The sequence below is a fragment of the Anser anser genome (genome assembly GCF_964211835.1).
Source record: "Anser anser genome assembly, chromosome: 13".
NCBI classification, from domain to species: Eukaryota; Metazoa; Chordata; class Aves; order Anseriformes; family Anatidae; genus Anser; species Anser anser.
The window spans coordinates 18592229-18612246 of record NC_139734.1 but is presented as its reverse complement, the minus strand read 5'-3'; the positions used below and the strand labels follow the sequence as shown (position 1 = coordinate 18612246).

Genomic DNA, 20018 nt, shown 5'->3' with positions numbered 1-20018 from the left:
GTTCTGTATGCAAAAGAAAGGAGAATCTGTCTAGCCATACAAACACACACACATATACACACCCATTTCTTCACAGTTAAAATTAAAAAAATAATAATAAATTGTTTAATAAGAATCCTAAGTGATACAAAGTACAAAAACTGAGAGTTCTAATGAAGTCGTTTCCCTGCTTGATGAGTATTACAGAAAAGTCAGCAATCTTTCATTTCTATATAGTGCCAAATTCTGTATTTCTTGGCTGTGTCAAAGTGAGCAAGTATAAAAAACATTTTATAAAACATGCTATGTAGTAAGCTTCTGTCCCCATTAGCTTTGTACATAGCTTTATACTTTGTTGCGTACATACGTTAATGTACATTCTCTACTATAAATCAGATTTTTAAAAACCAAAAAATTAGTCTTCCCCAAGTTTATTGTTCATCCAGAGCAGAAAGAGTGATTTAAAGATTGTCCAAAACTCTACTGCTATTTCAAACATTTTGGAAATTGTTGCAACTTTCACAAACACTGATTAGTCATGGTTTCTACTGATGAATTTGAAGCATTAACAGAGTGAAACATAAGTCTTTATTTACTTCTGTCATTTTTTTTATAAAGAGAGAGTTAAATGAAATTATTTAAAGAATAAGCACTTAGATTCTAAGAAAGAGCAAAATATATTAGTCTCAAAAATCTCTATTATCTCTACAATGATACATTCCTATTCCATTTTAAATAGAATTTAAAAAAAAAAAAAAAGTGGAAGAGGTAGGAAAACAAACTGAAGAAGGAACAGCTAGGCTTAACACTGAATATCAAATCTGACCTGAAGCATACAAGTTGATGCTCTGTTAATAGCAAGCATTTACATTCCAACAAATCAATATGTTATAAGTGGTAAAAATATATGGAATTTGGTTTGCCAGCATCTTGATTTTTATAATATAAATTATAGCAGTTAGTGATGTATAGTTAAAAAGCTAGAGGCTTGAGGAATGAACAATACATGGAAACACTTCTTCAGTGCTTTATGTGCTCTCCAGATACTTTTTTAACACAGGCTGTATGCAAGCAGAATTTCTTTGCACTTTTCTGAGTTGCTAGAATTCACTGGATACCAGATCATCTGCTAAGCTGTGTATAAAAGGAATATGTCTACATATACATTTCACAGGAACTTTGGCAATAAATTGGTAAAAATGAGTTCATAATGGTAGGTTATTTTTTGGGATGCAAACTTGCTCTATCATGACCTTGCTGCCAGTAGATACACTGTTCTTGCCCGGATGGAGTTCCTGAAAAAATCAGCATGTAATCATGAGCGTTTTATCAAAAGTTCAGAGAGAAGATACAGTCACTATAAGTTTGACAGGGTCACTTTGAAAATGCATTCAGCGTGCATTCTTGCATACCTGCTGTAGGAATGCAGTTCAATCAAAGGCATTTCGAAAAATGACTCCGTCACTAGATGCTTCAGTTATGGTAATATCTTTGGATTCCATTTCCTTGGAAATTTAACAAGGCATATTCTAAGGATATATGCCTTTAGCTAAGGAATGTCAAATATTCTATATGCAATTTCTTATGAAAATAAATAAGTCACTTCAAAATTAACAGGAAAGCACTTCTTCACTATTGAGGGCCATTATTAAATAGTTTTTTTATATATATAGAATATACTGAAAAGTAATGTAAGAGAAAAAGGATCTAAGGCTGAATTTATTAAAAACATTATATGTGTTTTGGTTATGTTTGGTAAGTTGTCATGTTCTTCAGGTGGTCAGATATAAGACAAATAGAGAGTAACGAATGAACAGATGACTGAAAGTTAAAATGAAATTGGGTTCTAATCCTGTCAAATATCCAGTCTGTCTCCTTATGAATTAAGTGAAGAAAGAAGCAGTACCTTGCCAAAAAGCATCCAGCCTGGATTGCAGAAAACCTCTTGTCTAGTGTCCCTTCTAGACCCTCAGCAATGAATGGAGTTTGTCACCTAGCTGTTAGCATTTACTACTGAAGGCTCTTCCCCTTCCAAAAATAAATGAATTGATAATTACATTCCTCTTCCTGGATCTCCATAGTAATGCATACTATTATATTACATTTGTTACTAAACTAGGATAGTGAGTCAAAAGTTACAGGTACCTCAGAGCAGTTGTTTTTTCCCCCCACAGTTAATTCACAGTTAACATGATGTAATCAAGGTTTAATAATAAAAGCCTAGAGAAAATTAGAACTGCATTTGCTTAGATTCTGGCTTCATATGGTCTTTGCTCAGGGCCTGAAACCTCTGGAGTAAAGGAATCTCCAAGACCCACTAGCTCAGCATCAGATTTGCGGAGCAAGCGCACATTTTCCATGCAGACAAGTTGTGTGCATGCAAAGTAGACCTGGTGTTGGACACATCACATTTATTGTGTTTGCACAGAATGTTTGCATGTCACATACACCGCAAATCTAACTAGGACATAAAGACACCCAAACAGCACTATGCCAAAACTGTGATGACAGCTACAAATTTATATGCAGAAAATGTTTTAGGGTTGTGCCATACTGACAGAACTAGAGACCAATATATATTCGAAGAGCATTTTCTCACAGAGGCAGAGAAAGCAATATTATGAAGTTCTCACCCAGCAAGCAAAGTCTCAACCATGAGGCAAGGAGAAGTAACAGGGGATGGGCCCAAAGTGTAGTTACTCTTCACAGTGCCTTGATGATGTGCTTTATCACGTTAGTTTTCTGTGATCCTAATAGACATGGGTATTTCGGAGTGAGAAAACCTTATATAGTTTGATTTGACTAAATAATAACTTTCTTGACAGTAAGGTGTGATTATTTAGTTATTTCAGTTGTATGATAGTATAACTAATCACTGAGGCAGGCATGAGAAAGCTAGAAACACTTTCAACAGCATCTCACATCATGTTATACTTTTTGATTAGAAAGTTAAAATTCCCCAATACTGGTGGATATATGCCAAATATAATACTAGAAGCACAGATTCATAAAGTTGTGAAGGAAACTCTGGAGGGCATTTAGAGTTTGCCTTGTCATTTGAAAGGCCACTGGAAAAGCAGCACAACATTTTTTGTAAGTAAAGATTTTATTCTTGATCTTCACATAGGAAATCCAAGAAAAATCTTGTTGTTCTTCCCAGCAGAATGACAAAAGCAATAAGTACTTTTGTCTGCCACAAGAAAGACTGTCTTCACCGCAACCTGGAAAGGGCAAGCTATGTGAAATTTTCTATGGAGAAGACAAAATAGTGGATGTCCAGTAATGAATGTCCAGTCATACTGGTATTGAAGCCAATGTCTCACGGAGTGATATAGGTCACTCCTTGCTCTTAGCTGCTCTATTGTACTACTAAAAATCTTAGAAAGTATCTAATTCTTAGATTAGAAATTATATGGTCCTGGAGATAGACTTTTGAGAGGACTGAAACTTAAATAAAATTAAAATATTATACTCAGTAATGTTATTTACAACAGCGTAATCTTAGTGAACTTATACCAATTATATGGGTGCTGCTGAATGGTGGAATTTATTGTTTCAAGAAGAAGCATGATAAATATGCTTCAAGTGCATTTATTTCTGCAGCAGATATTGAATAAATATTTAATTCCAGTGACTGGTCATGTTCTTCACAATTCATGATTTTAGGTGGTCACTTCTAAAACAAAGGTAATTTTTAAGTGCTTCTCTACCTGGGCAGCATTGTGTTTTTGCAAATCATATTACTGAGTTTAATTAATTCAGGTTAAAGATCAAAAAACACCAAATTTAAAATAAATATAACATAAAATTGCTTTTAGAGTAGGTTCGTTACAAGAATTTTATATTGCAGTTTCTACCCACAGTTTTATTTACAAATTAATTCAATACTAGCATTGCAGAATAAACCATTCTCATTGCTTAAACTTAATTAAGAATGCATCCCTACTAATTGATTATGGTAATACTTTCATAGAGATTACTCCCTAATGGCTATCTCAGGATATTTTCTGCTAATTATGTAGCAAATTCCTTTTCTGTTCTACATTGTCACTAAAACTAAAAACAATCTGAACTTCACCTTGGTACTGCAACGCATATAAGCATTCTCCTAGAATTTGGAGAGACACTGAATACCCTTAAGTTTTTTACTGTTTGTTTTTCAAAATTATGTCAACCATATTTTCTTCTTGGGGAAGAAAAAAATAAATAAATCTAGTTTGAAAAGTACAGTGCATTTATAAGACTGCTTTAGTGCTGTATGGAAAAAGGGGGCCAGACTGGATCAAGGTTAACTAAGCTTGTATTTGATTCACACATGCCGTAAGGAAATAAAAATGACTGCATTCAATATTGCAGTAATTTTCTCTCAAGTGTGAAAAATTCTTAGGACAAAAAGGAGGTGGCTTAGTGCTGTGCAGAGGGATAAATCAGTAAGGTAGAAAATGGTTGAATTTGTATGGAATAGTGAAAATTTTTGCAGATCGCTGATTAAATAATTACTTCCCTAAAGTCCAAATATGACATAGGATGTCTGAATCACTCGTTAACGAGCACCTATCTAAATGAGGAAGTGTTCAAGCTAGTTGTGTTATATCCTCTCATGTCTGTGTGTGATAATATTCAATGATAATTTCACCTTGGTTATATTTGCAGATTTAGGAATATAATGTGAAAACTATTGCACTGCTTTTATCAGCACCATTCATCCTGTCAAGATGTATAATGAAGTAAGGACTACAGTAATATTTTGTATGGCTTATTCATGGTTTTGTAACTATATACTTCCCATTAGTTTCATAGATCTCTCCTTCTTATGTAAAAACTGACAAAAGTGAAGTTAGACCTCTACATCCAACAACATATACGAGTTAGATCTTGCACGTGAATTTGATTTTAATTTTTCAAAATTTCACAGCCTCACATTTGAGACAAATGAGATGTAACCCTATGAACTAATAAACTCCATCAAAATGAAGACCTCAGTCTGTGCATACTGAGCAACATAACACATTTTAGAGAGCTGATTTTAACCCTGTTTTCTCAGGCAAACCGTTGCTTTCCTCATAGCAGCTCAGTAAGAAAGGGGATCTCACATTACCAAAATATCAGCAGGTGACAGAGAGTATTAGTACTTAGTTTTGATGAATTTCACTAGGTTGATTTAAGTTCAGTTTCAGACTTTGCATTGAAGTACTGAAGATGCATACAGACATTCCCTTTTGTCGATGTCTGTGGGTGTGAGAATATATGGAGCCACCAGCTGTTCTCACCATTCTTCCCCCAACTCCTTTGTGTGTGATAACTTCCAGGAGAAGCATTGCAGGAGCAGCTGGTAACTCCTTATATTATCACGGGAAGACCTGCCAGAATTTCTCTTTCAACAGCCTCCTTAATGCTCAGGTTTTGTGCAACCGCCCATGTGCTGGCACTGATGATTTCTTCCGACAGAAGCTTGAATATCTCCACATATATAATTGTGAAGATTTTCAATAGTTGTGACATGAACTAAAGCAGTCTATTTGAAGGAACCCATTAGAATAAGTTATGCAGTGAAGAACCCATACTTTTACTTGAAGTTTAAAGGAAATGGAGTATAGTTCTACCTATCCGTTTCTTCAGATCTATTTATTTATGGACTTGCAAGTATTTCCCATATAAATCTGGTGTTTTTCTACATGACATAAAATTATATGAAGTTTTGCATTTTACAATGTGGCCCTTTCTATCAGTCATAAAATGGTAACCACACAGGATGTGTATGAAGAGAATGTCACTCAAGCAACAGAAGGGAGGAAAAATATTCATGTACAGATATAATGATTAAGATTTTTCCTTATGTGTCAATAAAATGCAATCTGTGAGCTGTAAAGTGAAAGTGGTAAGTTTACTTTTTTCCTAAACTGAACTTTGAAATGCGCCACGGAAATAACTATTTTAAGTGAATTTACAAAAAAGATCATATTTTTAAAAGACACTAAGTTGGGGATACTCTGAAAAAAATAAAAGCAAGTATTTGGCATTCAGCAAATACCTCATTTCTTTGGTAATTTTGTTCAGAACAGTTTGTGTCTTTCTGTAAGCACACTGCCTTTCTGATTTGATTTTTTTCCCCTCTCTTGCATTTATCTTTGACATTTAATTTCCAGATGGGTGCTTAGTATGACTGATGCTTTTTTTTTTTCTTTTTTTTTTTTTTTTGTAATCCAATCCTGAATTCATTTTCAAGGCTGCAAAGCTCAATGGCTGCCAGTTAGGTACCAGTATTTTTGTATATCTATATCTGAAATCCTTATTTGATTAATTATTAAATACAAATTAACATACGAAGAATCACACAGGTATCTGGGTCTCATCAATTCTATCTTATCTGATATATTTTGATCTGTTCTTCATTGACATCACTGTCACCATAGTTACCACCAAGACAAGTTAGAAAAATGTCTCAGTAAAAACAAAGGAGAAAATATCAGTACTGTAGGATCCAAGACAGCAAAAGATTGCCTAATAGTTAGAAACAGTAGGTAGTACTCAGATTTTTTGCATTCAGAGCTTGTTACAGACATGTCCTGTTTAAAGTTGATGGACAGGAATTTTACATAAGTGTTTGCAATTTCAGTGTGAGAGTAACCATCACCATGGGTTAGTAAGTACTTTTATTTGGCTTGTAAAAGCCAAAGGTGAGTGAGTACTAGAGATGAACAAAACCAGAAGAAAATATTTCAGAGGATATTGAAGAAGTGAAGAGCTTTTTTATTTGCTTTTTAAAGAACAGTCACTTGAACAATAGAATCTGAGTAAAAGAATTTGTCAACTGAGTAGGCAGAATAAAGTTCAGAGGAAGTCTTGCTTGCAGTTTATTACAAAAAGTTGATTAATATTAATATTATAGAAAACAATGATTTAATTTGCAATAGTTTCGTACCCTGCTTGTATGAGATCTCAGTTGTCCACATCAGCACACAACTTTTTTTTACTTCCTTCTTTGTCTTTTCATTAAGTAAAGACAGTATGGCTTATGGGAGCATTACATACATAGCATGCCATAGACAGACAGCATATGAGTACATGCATCCTTTGGCTCCAATGTTTACATTTTATTCTCTGTATTGCAAAATGAAATCCTTAGAGATACTTGAAACCTGACAGGACACAACCTTGAGCAACCTGCTCTAGTTGACTCTGCTCTGAGCAGAGGGTTGGACTGCATGGTCTCCAGACACCTTGCCAGCCTCAGCCATGCTGTGGAAGTGGTGTGACTGATACCCTGCTTGTGGAGTAAAATAATAAGTTCTGTCACAACTGGTCTAAATATGTGGGGGAAAAAAAAAAAAAAGTAACAGAAAAATGAGAAAATCCTCAGAGCAATGATGTTTGTGTTGCTTACTAATGAGGATTCAGCCCATATTCTTTGACTATATGTTATACAAAAATTTCACATTTTAATTATTAAGAATCTATAATTTGGAAGGCTCACTGATTATCGTATATAAATACTAGTTAGTAGGTAGTGCATGTAAGATAGTAAATGATGGAGTGGTTCAACTCCTTTGGATAATGTTAAGCAGCATCACTGTCAAATTATCAAAAGCTATTTCACTTTCATGGATAATGCAGGAGTACCACTCTGGTCTAGATGAATGAAAAATTAACTATGACATTTTATATCTCTTAAAGTATCTGACTTGAATTTCTTATTTATTTATTTATTTATTTATTTTACTCCTGTTATATATATTATATTGACTGGTCCCATTTAACCCTGTATTTTGATTGCGTACTTTCTTTCAAACTGCAATGAATGTTAACTTAATATTCAAAATGCTAAAAAGAAATTCATAGAATCCTAGTATGGCTTGGGTTGCAAGCCCATGCAGTTCCACAGGCAGGGACACATCCCACCAGCCCATGCTTCTCAAAGCCCCATCCAGCCTGGTCTTGAACACCTCCAAGGATGGAGCATCAACAGCTTCTCTGGGCAGCCCATGCCAGTGCCTCACCACCCTCATAGTGAAGAATTTTCTCCTAACATCTAATCTAAATCTGCCCTCTCTCACTTTAAAAGCTTTTCCCCTTGTCCTATCACTACATGACCATGTAAAAAGTTGCTCTCCATCTTTTTATAAGCCCCCTTTAAATACTGAAAGGCTGCAATGAGATTTTTCCAAAGCCTTCTCTCTTCCAGGCTGAAAATCCCCAGCTTTCTCAGCCTGTCTTCATAAAGAGGTGCTCCAGACCTCTGAGCATCTTTATGGCCTCCTCTGGACTCACTCTAACAGGTCCATGCCTTTCTTGTGCTGGGGGCCCCAGACCTGTATGCAGTACTCCAAGTTTGAGTACTCCAGTGAATTATAACACTGGAGTATAAATATAATACATAACACTGTATAAATATATACAGAAAACTGAATGTCAGCTATATTAGATTTTCCTGCTATATATATTATGTCTAATATTTCTTAGCTAAAAGCAAACAATTGATGTTAAACAGAAAAAAAAAAAAAAAAGATTTCGAAGTAGAAGCTTCCCAGCACACGAAAAATGTGCCTTTGGTGACCACGTATAATTCTAGGATATCCTCTAGGTTTATATTAAAATTGTTAAAAAGTCAGATTAACCTCTAAATTCAAAAATTCATACAGACTTTTAACATAGAAGCTATGAAAAATCTGTCTATCTCTGTTTTTTATATAATTACATTAGTCTCTTTAAAAAAGACAATGCTGCTATGCTTTCTGCTTATTGATATTACAAAAACTTGTACTCTTTGTTAGCACTAATTTATTCAGTTATAATGAGTTATTATTTTGTTATTACAATACAGAAAATATGCGAGGGTTTTATTAATTTATGTAATCATCAACTGTTACATCATTTCTCCTGTTTACTAGTTAGACTGATATAAAGCTATATTATGTCTTTTTTCAGTCAGCTTCATTTGGACATCTAATGATTAAGAAACCAAGTTCAAAGTATAAGGTTTGTTTTTAAGTAGCCTATTTTTTTCTTTTAACAACTGTATGTAATGCAAGGACAATCAAAGCGTCATTGTGCTTGGAGTTATACGTACATAACAAACCAACAATACTGTGTTAAATAACCAGCAATCTTCAATACTGCTTTACCTTGTCAAATACCTTATTTGGAAATAGATCCGATAATAAAAGGGTTTAATAATAACAGCTTCCACATTGCTTTGTTCTTTGTCATACATTTATGATGTGAAAAATATTTTGTTGACTTCCTTTTAAAATGCATAATCCAATATTAATAGCTGTACAAGTTAGAGCTTGTATGTCGGGTTTTAGCACTGCATGATTGTTTTTATGGCTGAGTCACAAACCCCGTAGTAACTGGAGTTAAAAATGCTGATAATTGTTTAAATCTACTGTCATTACAGGGCTTGAGAGATCACGGAGGTCGTTCAAGACTACAAAACTGTCACCATTTCTGACCTACAGTGGTGGTGAGAGTACAGGACTTAGCAGCTCACTGAATTATGAGGCTTAGAAATGGCGATGAATACAGTACTTCCAGAGCAGGGAAAAATATAAGCACATTTAGTGAAAATACAATTCTTTCTCTACTTAGAAAACTCTCTGATAGTTTTACAAATTGTTACTGGGCAAAAAGAATTCAGCAACAGATAATCTGCTGTTAACACAATTACAACTCCAATGGCTGACTAGAATTTTTTTTGTGTGACAGCAATCTGATATCCTGCCACAGTATATTATGCATGGGAATTTCTAACCACAACCCATTAGAAAAAGCCACAGTATTGCTTTTTTGAGTTCCTAGCTGCAATTAGGCAGCAGTGGAACACTGTTGCAAAGCTTTTATGAATAGAAACCAGCATGCCCCTGGGCTAGAGAAGTGAAGGGATAGCTCAGCAGCAGCAGGAGACAAACTCACATTTTGAGCAACGCTGTATATTGCATGAGAAATGGTTTTTAATGTGAACAGCCATCTACATTCACCTGGGTATTATAGGAGACTAAGTCCTTGACAACATCAGCAATGCCATTCATGATTTGAGCAACTAACAAATACCGCTTTTAAACAGCAAGGTGCCAAATTCTGTTTATGGAAGTTTTTCCACAAGTTAACCTCATAAATAGAGCTGGTGACACAACTGAATCTTATTAGGTGGTAATTTCATTCAGAACTGTCTTAAGGGTGGTTCAAAAACTGAGGAAAAATTAGGAAAACCATGCTTTAAAAAAGTAACAGGTGATTCACTTTGCAAAGTTTTCCCATTAAGTTTTTTGTTTGGTTACCTTAGGGCTTTGATTTGTGGTGATTTCTTTCCTAGAAGATTGAGAGAGATTGGCTTGTAGAGCTACATTTGGGCAGATAAGAATAAACCATCAAGAACTGTCAACATATGAATGTACTTAACTAAGATAAATCAATGAAGGACCTTAGTAAATGTCAAAAGATGAAGAGCTTAAAACAACTAAATTATAGGGTTACAGAGACAATGCCTTTGCAAGCAGGGTGAGGAAGAAATCAAGAATGAGAGAGAAGGCCATATACTCATACAATCTATTTCCATTTAAAAGTTCCTAATCCTGTATTTGTGTTTGTGTGTGTGTGTGAGTATGTGTTTAAATAAATGCTGTTGTGTTCACTCCCAAACACCAACTGGTTGCAGAGAAGTCAAACGGATAAAGCCTCTGAAATGTTGTTTCATCAAAAAAATTATATAGAACAACATTTACCAGGGATTAAGTGCCAAAGCAGAGTCACAGGTGAACCACCTCACCATCTTTGTGAGCATAACAGTTGAAGTAAAACACTGAAGTATGCATAGTTTATAGAAGCTGGAATCAAGCTTACCTTGAGAATATTAGACAGTTATGAAGCTGAACTGATGCTGTCCAGCATATTAAAAGCACCTATCGCTATGTAAGTGCTAATACTTCACTACTACAACTACTGAATACTAGTGTTGTTGCTGATACATAATATCACTTTTTTCGATTAGTAATTTGAATTAAACCAGAACAACTAGGCAAGCAAATTCCAGTATCATGGCATGTGTATTGTCTGCATTTGGGCTATATTTATCATCTAACCCTAGTAGAAATGTTCAGGTAATTTGTACACCAGTAGATCTGCTCATATAATAGACAGGCACCCCGAAGCCAACAGTTTTACCATGGTCCCTAACTGCTGATTGAAGATATGCTTGAAAGATTCTTGATTTTAAATTGTAAATGGTAATGAGTTTTAAATCAAAACTATTTTGATCACTACAGGTATTTTTAAAACTGAAACTCTTCAGAGTTCAAAATTTCCAATCAAGATCCAAATGTAATTAAAAATGTACTGGAAAAGAAATGAACAGAAAAACGCCATAAACAAAAAATAAAATGGAACGGTACAAAATATTTCAATGATATAAGATGAGAGGCCTAAAAATAGACATTCCAGAGTGAAAAAAATCTTACTTTCAGAGCTCCATTTATTTGAAAAATTGTCTTCCCCAATCATAAGTAAAACTTTGACATTGTCAAATCAGTGAGAATTTTGTCTTTGACACTGTCTGTATTTCAAATGAAAAACAAACAAACAAAACCCAAAACATATTCTCACTTCATTTAAAGCAAAAGAGGAAAGCAGTCATTTGACCAGTTCTACTTACATAACAAATTTTATTCTGTCAGTTAAAGACAGGATAAGGTAGTCAAGTCAGAATTTGTGAATCTTGTCTGTGCCTACCACAACGCATTGTTCCTTCCAACGTTCATTCTCATGTGTCTGTTTATAAATCTACTTTAGAATTAGTAAGCACATAACAGAGTACTCTCACTCATATAACCTGAAATGAAAAGGTCTGTAAACTAACATTTGTACAGTGCCCTCCTTGTAGTGAGCCAGAGCCAGCCGACATGATGAGCTCCTCTGCTGCACTGTAGGGTTTAACAAAGAGCTATATGGAGGCAGAGCTGAGATTCTTTGTGTGTGTTTAACCAAATCAACACTAAGCCATCCTCTAAATTTCCACTCAGATGTACAAACTTTCTAGAAGTAAGGTAAACAAAGCTAAACATGCATGTTTGTGCTTTTAAAATATTAAAATGTAAGTGAAACTGCCAAAATGGGTAGTAATATTACTTCAGAGAAGCAGAAGCTACATAAAATGCAAGAAAAAAGACACAAAAATCATGTTCTCCAATTCTGAAAGCTGACATTTATGTTCAGTCTAAACTAATGATAATTTAAGATTTCTATTCTTTCATGAAAACAGCCAATGAAATTACAAAAAGGAAGCACATCCCAAGTTCCTGAAGATGTACTAAACATTTTGAAAGAAAGTTTGTTACCCTATCAGGAATATTTAATATGCAGGATGCATTCATTCTGAAAATATTTTTTAAATCCATCATTCTCAAAAATGCTTTTTTTTTTTTTTTCTGTCAACATAGCAAAAAATGAAACTATGTAAAAAGCCTCATTATCCCATAAATGCAGATCTGAAAGCCTTGTCAGGCTGCCTATTGAATTAGCAAATACAAAAGTTGAGCACTCTGATTGATGCTGCTCTGCCAAAGCAGCAGCCAAGAGGATTTAGGTAGCTTTACTAAAGCTGGGTTGTATGGAAAGACTAAGTATTAATTCTTAATATGGTCGAACACAAGGTTGGAGCACGTCTGCTGAGACTGCTTTTTCCTTCTGTTAGATTACCAGATTCAAGCTTACTGTCAAAATGCAGAACAGAGGTTTAGATGTGAAGTACTAACTATATTCCAGGAAAAAAAAAAAAAAAAAGAAAAAAAAAAAAAAGAAAAAAAAAAACAGTATTAACCATATGACAGTTCTGAAGAAAGGACCCCAAACCCTCCTTGAAACTGAAAGAAATAGAATGCATACAATGCAGAAGATGTAAGAAAATGCCCTATTTTCAACTTATTTGTGGGTGTGGGGCTTGAATCTTTACGAAAGGAGAGCATGAAGAACAAGATCCGTTGTAACCGCGAACAAAACAAGTTGAGAAGCAGATATGGCTGCTCTATCTTGTTTATACGAGAGCTTTAGATAACTGTGCCTACTGCAACTGCTCCATCAGCAAGGTAGTGTTAGGGTCATGGCTTCTAAGGCAGCCTCTGCAGCAAGAAAGGTCCCTGCTCCCACACACTACTATTTACAGAAGAGGGGAAAAAAATCCAGGACTGGTTACAGATTTTTTTCATGGATGACAAAGTTTAGTTTCTCTTACATTCAGAAGCCTTGAGGTAGGACTTTTATGATTATTTAGGATTCATTTGTCTACAGCACATTCTGATTAAAAGGGATTTAACCTATTTCTACCAGAAAAAAAAGTCTGTAACAAGAAGAGCACCATAGTTAACTTGCTCATTGTTAACTGTTGCAGACAGAACAAAAAATGAATGTGATAGAAACAGAGTTTTCAATTTTCAAAACATTTCTCAGGCTGCTCTTGTCTAGTCTTTAACATGAGATAAATATGAAACGCTTACAACTAGACTACTCATACTTTTTCATCAAATACTTGTTTTATTGTCTGTGTATTCTGTGTTTCCAGAAAGTGGTAGAAAATAAGAATGACATCCAATAAGAAGCTTACTGCTCATCAACACCAAGGCTGTGAACTATTAAAGTGTCTGAAAAGATACATCTCTGTAAATGTATTTGATGTGTAGACTGTCATGTTCCTATCCAGACCTTATGATACTGTGTTTGTGTCCTTTGTAAGTGTGATACAAACTACGATACCAACTACACTGCATAGAGCAAAGTTTTTACTATTTTTAAGCCCAATTTAAATTTTCTGGGGGAAAAAAAAAAAAAACATTTTAAACTAGTTCAGTGTTTTTCATCATGTGACCAGCAGTTTCACCTTGTGTAAGGTGCCCAAGGGTAGATGTACAGCAGAATTTTATATCATAAGTTATCTGGGTCTTTTCCCTCCCTTTCTCCTTTTTTTTTTTTTTTTTTTTTTTTTTTCTTTTTCTGGGGCTGCTGGTTTGAATAAAATAGACTGAGTAAGTTTCACACCTGTTAGTTTTTCTGCCAGGGAATTTTGATCATTTTCCCATTATGCACAAGCTTGACTTATTTTGTGAAGTGTTTTTTATATTTGCATTTTATTTTGCAATGTTATTTTCAAAACGTGTGGTTATAGGTTTGCCTTGACTTGGTGGTTGCAAACTGGGTCATCTAGCAAGAAGTCTTCCATATCTCCTCTTAATTTAAGAGGGCAACTAATCAAACTCTGAGGTTTCTAATGCATGCAGAAGGAGAGAAAGGATTGAGAATGAGAGGCAACCAGCACAGAGCTGACATGCAGACAGATGTGGACGCCTCAGATGCAGCAGACAGAAACAACTTAGGGACTTAGAGCAGAACGAATAAAGCTTGTAACAATGTCAGAGTTGCTAGACTGAGAGCAAGACGGAAATAAAGGCCTTTCCAATATCCTGTAAAGACACAGTGACAAAGAGGGTGACCTGTTTATAAATCTGTCAGGTTTATTGTCTCATCCCGATTTTGAATTATTTAAGAAGTTAATAGCTCCAGATGTGTTCTAATTAAATTTGGCTTTTGAGTTTGAAAGCCCTTTTGTCTATGGTCCTTATAAATAGAAAATCTACCCAGATTCAGGCTCTCAGTCTGGCTGAACTGGAGCCCTGCATCATCTCAAGCTTAAAACATTCAAATAAGCACTGCATTGTTGAGACATTATTGCAGCACAGTGGCAGTACTTTTGTGACTAATGAAACAGCAATTTCTTACCACTGTTAGCATTTTAAATTGGTTTCCGTACTCTAGTTTGCAGCCTAAGAAAAAGAAAAAAATCTCATACATGCTGAGGAAACCTTGCTAGAGATTTTGGCAGTTTGTTTTAAAGCCATTTAATGCCTATTTCACTTTCTGGGAGTTGCATGCACATTTAGGTATATTTAAACTTGAGTGATTATCAGAAAGGTCACAAAATAGAGGGACAATCAGGATCTAGAAGAGCCCTTTACAAATTAAAAAAAAAAAAAAATCACTTGGTGCAAAAGAAAATGAGTATTGTACAATTTGACTTTCAGAACTGTAACCAGATATAATCCATGTCCTATGACAGTCTCTTCAAATAACTTTGACAATGAGAAGGACACATACATTTAGAAGTGTTTGTTGTCCAAATTCATATGAACTAACAAAAACTAAGAGCATCTGCTTAGGTCCTGAGGCACACCAGTAATTTACTAGCTGATCTTTGAAGAGAAACACATTGTAAAATCAGCAAAGTACATAACTCAAACTCAGCTCATATAGCTTATAGCTAATTTTTGCCTGGCAAATAAGGATACAAATTTGATGAGCTTTAACATACAAGATAATAAGAGTAGTCCCATGATAGGGAGTACTATACAAAAAGAAACAGAGAGAAACATGAAAAGCTAATTGCTGTAAATTCTCTGCAGCTGTAATGAAATACAGTAAGAAACATCCCCAAGCCATACTGCATTAGATTCACTTGCATAGAAATCGAGAACTGGTTAAACAAGCAAAACTGAGATTGAACACTCTCTAGCTCAATGGCTCCAATTTCATCACAATTTTTACAAGAAAATGTATGCTGTTTACCCAGCATGCACAAATTAAAATTAAGCTAAAAATGTTTTTCTTTGTTCTTTTCCACTTTACTTTCCAATGAGCAATTTTTCTTGCACAAACACTGAACAGAGCAAATAACAAGCTCATTGAAAATATGAATCAAGAACAAGTAGTTGATTTCTTCTCTTTGCACTGCAAAGTAGGCATACAAATCAAGTACAGCATTGTCCTTAAAATGCATGTTGCTGGTGCAAGGCATTAAAACGTTCTTATACCTGTAAAAGTAAGGTTAGAGTTAAGAATACAACACTTCTCACAATAAAGACTGCCTACAATCCTCCATCCCCAAACGCCTCTGAAAGATTAATCAAAGTAGAAAAATTAACCAAAATGTATAGACTGAAAGATTTCAGTGTTAGATTATTCTGTGGTAACTCAAGTTGTTATATATGCTATTACTGCTGTCATGTCTCACTGGAATAAAGGTTAGGAAAAGCCAATGTACATGAAAGCTATAGTCTGTCATGAATGATATGATCAGAATTTAAGCTTATTTCAGTCATTCAGTTAAAAAAAAAAAAAAAAAAAAGTCTCATACTTTTCACTCCAGCATTGTAACTGTAACAATCAAGAAACATTTGTTTCTTGCTCATCCGACATGACTGCATAGCAAACTTCTGGAAAAATCTATAATACAAGAGTCCTGAACTCTCCCCCAGAACTAGCTACCAGCCACTGCTACTAAAACTAAATTTGCAAGTATGACTGCTTTTTACTCCAGATAATAGGAAGCAAATAAGAACCTCAAAGGTATCCTGTAATAGCTGACATTTGTGAAAATCAAGTATAATGGCTATCAGCTATACTTAAGCTCTCTCTAGTTGACTGAAAACTCAGAGAAAGTGAAACTGGTATGTTTTAATGCCCTGCCTCTGTTAAGTATCTGTCACTTTTACATTTTACTCACAGAAATCTTAACTAGCATACTAAGAGCCACACTACAGTCATTTTCCTTTAGGGACTAACTCAATTTGGTGAAAACTTCTGTTAATATTTTGTAGTTAAGTCATTTCCTCTTTTTCAGTTGGCAGTTGAAATGGTAGAGATTTATTAAATAAAAAGCTTGTGGGTGTTCTCATATTCCCCCTTCTTACTGCAGTTGACTAACATTGAACAATTGCATCCCTTTCTTTTCCAAAACATGCATTACTCATTTTCCACTTGAAGATCAGGTGTCAAACAAATTTTTGCCTCATAATTACTGTTTTGCAGTAATTTCCATTAATTAAAATTATATGCATAACACTGTTTCTAAATTCCTCCTCAGAAAAAAACAGCGTTTCACTTTTTAATTCTGCAGTTTATTTTAAAGGCTAAACTTTGGCTTTACAGCAAAAAATACATTGCACTAAATATAAATATCTGTTTGTTACAACTTACACTAAAAAAATCTTGTTAATTTTATTCTGACACTTCTCATTCTGTACATGATTTTTGATAAGTTGAGTATATTTAGTGCTGAAGTGCTTTGAATGTTCTTAGCTTGACAGAACAATAAATAAATCAGTAAGTAGAAAAAATATTTAATATTGCCAGCAACTGTTTCCATTTTAAGGAAAAGAAAAAAAAAGAAAAAAAAAAGTGGTTAGTTTTCCCGATCTAGAAAACAATAGTTTGCTGTATTACAGTGAAGTGGCATAAAACTGTCCTATGTCATATTAGCACACTATGTATTGTATACTGAATGAACATTTTAACCTTCAGAAACCAGAAGACTTCAATTACTACATAATTAACCTCGAATGCCAAGAATTTTTGTTCTGTTGTTTATTATTATTTTATTTTGAACATTACAGGTGTCAACATTAACAGGTTAAATTTTTAGCTCAGGCTATTTCAGTATGGTCTTTGAGCAGCTAAAGTGAGGTTCTGCATTTTATATAGGAATTTTTGCTTTCATCATCCCCACAGTAAAGTTATTCATCTTTAGATAGGGCTGGATTGGTTATGTGTGATTATTCTCAGCTGGCACAATAGAAAGCCAATACCTATTCACTTACAGAGTAGGAGAGATGCTTTATATGCACGCTGGGTGGCAATAAGTCTGCCCTCCTCTTTTGGAGTTTCCAGAGGCTCTTTACAACACAATAGGCATATTTTACAGGTCCTGAGTAAGAGTTGCAAGTGCAGGTTTTTTTCCTCTTTTGTGCATTGACAGGATTGGTAGTTTGACAGTCAACTACTTTAAAGAGACTAAAGATGTCTTTTTTTTTTTTTTTAATGACACAGGCAATGAACTGATGGTGTGTTTGATACACAGTTCACCAACTATTCAGCACAAAGTGAACTTTGCCATGTATAGACTTTAGTCTTATTAAACCATCACTTGGGAAAATAGTAAGTAATTCTAAGTAGTAAGCCCAAATCCTAGTCTTACTGCATGACCATCCTTCAGTTATTGCCATGTCTGACAGTGAGAAGCTTTCAACATAAAACAGACTTTTTCAAAATAGGAAAATGGTGTTAGCATTGTCCATTAGGATGTGAAACAAGTGTAATAATTTCTTCTGTGTTCCTTGTACTTAGTGGACAGGTTGATATAACTTATGCTAATTATATACTTAGCCAACCTAACAATGTCAGCAATTCAATAGTTACAGAGGAGTATTGTGAGTATCCAGCTGTGCAATAGGACTTCCAAATAAAGCACAAATCTTTGTATTTGGCTGACATGCAATAATGCACCTTTCAAGAAAGGAATGCTGCAATCCTTTAATTGCCACACATTAAGAAAGCAATTTTATCAAGTAATCAATAGGGCAATCATTTAGGTAATTCACATAATTTCTGCAGGTTTCACACGTGAATAAGCTTTTGCCTTAACATGAGTTAAGACCTGGTCTTCCTGAAGTTAAATGGTTCAAAATGGGTTTTGAACCTAAACCTAGTTTTTATTATTATTATTATTATTATTATTTATTATTTTTATGATTTTAACATACAATTAGGCATCAGAAAGAAGTGAAAACAAGTCATGGAAATGTGAGTTTATGAAAAGCAGTTGTGGACCTTCAGTTAGAACCTTTCTACACAGGATCTGATTAAAAAGTGGCTCATGCTAGAGAAAGTGGGCTGGAAGGTTGCTTATGTAGGGACTGAAATCAAAGCACAGTACGTAGATTTAGTAGTATCATTAAAAACAACAGCAACAACAAAGAAAACAAAACTTTTCTAAAATTTTAAGTAGATCATCTGTTTTCTAATCTTTCAGATCTGTTTTCATTGGGCATAGTGTAGTCACTAGTTTTCTTTCATCCAGCTTCAGATGATTTTTTTTTCTCTATTAAAGAAATTTCCTTTTAGGTAATAAACTAGAAAACTAACAAAAGGCAAACTGCATAATATGCTTAAGGAGTAGCTGTAAAAAAACAAAACAAAACAAAAACACGTATTTCAACAATCTTTCCTAAATGATCCTGGAAACACTCTAGATTGCTAGTCCTGAGGATGATGTTTTCTAGGTACAAGCCAGGTAGAGCAGAGATGCTGTGCATTAGGGGCATTTTTTTTCTTTTTTAAATAATAATGGGAAGAAGAAAAAAAAAAACACATTGCTACAGGAATGTACTTTCGCCCTGTTCTGGTTAAAGGATTTCTGACAGGCTGGAAGGGGAGTTCATTCTCCATGGCCCATTCAGTCATTGGCTTCTTTCTTCTCCTGAGGCTGCCAACAAAAGTGCCAATTAGTAGCAATTGTGATGGTGATTTCCGAAGTGCAGTTTAAAGGATTTCTAACTGGGTTGGAGCTGTTGTCAGTTGACTGACTGGAATAATAATAATAAAAAAAGCTCGCTGCTTCAACAGAAGCTTGTTAGACTTTTCTGTGTGATCTGCTATGGATAGCGTGAACTGCAACAGCTTTTGCATTCAAAAGAAGGATTTTCCTAAAAGCATCAGTGAGCACTTGGCTGTTTTATCTGTTCTAAGAAATTTTAATTTTAAATTCTGTTAAAAACAAAAATAAATGAGGATCTAGAAGTAGGAGGAAAAAATAAAATAGCCTGTGGGACATGCATAACTGTTTCAATACACCAGGATCTCTGAAGGGTAGTCTTATCAAGTGGAAAAGATACTATGCATTTTTCCTAGTACAGTGTTACTGTGATAGAACCATATCCACTAAATGGGTTAAAACACAAGAGACCTGATATACTGAAGTTTTGTGTTGATGTTTTACCATAAACATCAGAAAGCAATATATGCTGACAAGCCATACAAAGAAATAGGCATTTATTATTCGTGTATCAGGGAATGCTTGAACTACATGTCAACAATATGAAACCATTTGAGCATTAATCTTCATTTTAAAGATTTTTCTTTATGGTAACATAAATAATTAGTTTTCCTATTTCTTTCCTTACTAATTTGTTCATACAGCACAGTAAGCACCTAGTCTCCCTAGTCTC

General features: G+C 34.5%; 1 protein-coding gene across 9 annotated transcripts in view; it reads left to right on the top strand.

Annotated features, from left to right (window-relative positions):
• The window catches only part of PCDH11X (protocadherin 11 X-linked), a 490740-nt gene that overhangs the window by 415539 nt on the left and 55183 nt on the right, over window positions 1-20018 (top strand). For 6 of the 9 annotated variants that reach the window (XM_083797771.1, XM_083797785.1, XM_083797786.1 and 3 more), the window contains exon 7: window positions 9377-9442. The exons of 2 other annotated variants lie outside the window; for them this stretch is intronic. In XM_083797771.1, coding sequence (XP_083653897.1) covers window positions 9377-9442 — 66 coding nt within the window. Of the gene's footprint in view, window positions 1-9376; window positions 9443-13528; window positions 18998-20018 lie in introns of those variants that run through there. One more of the 9 variants, XM_083797788.1, reaches the window with a different exon arrangement.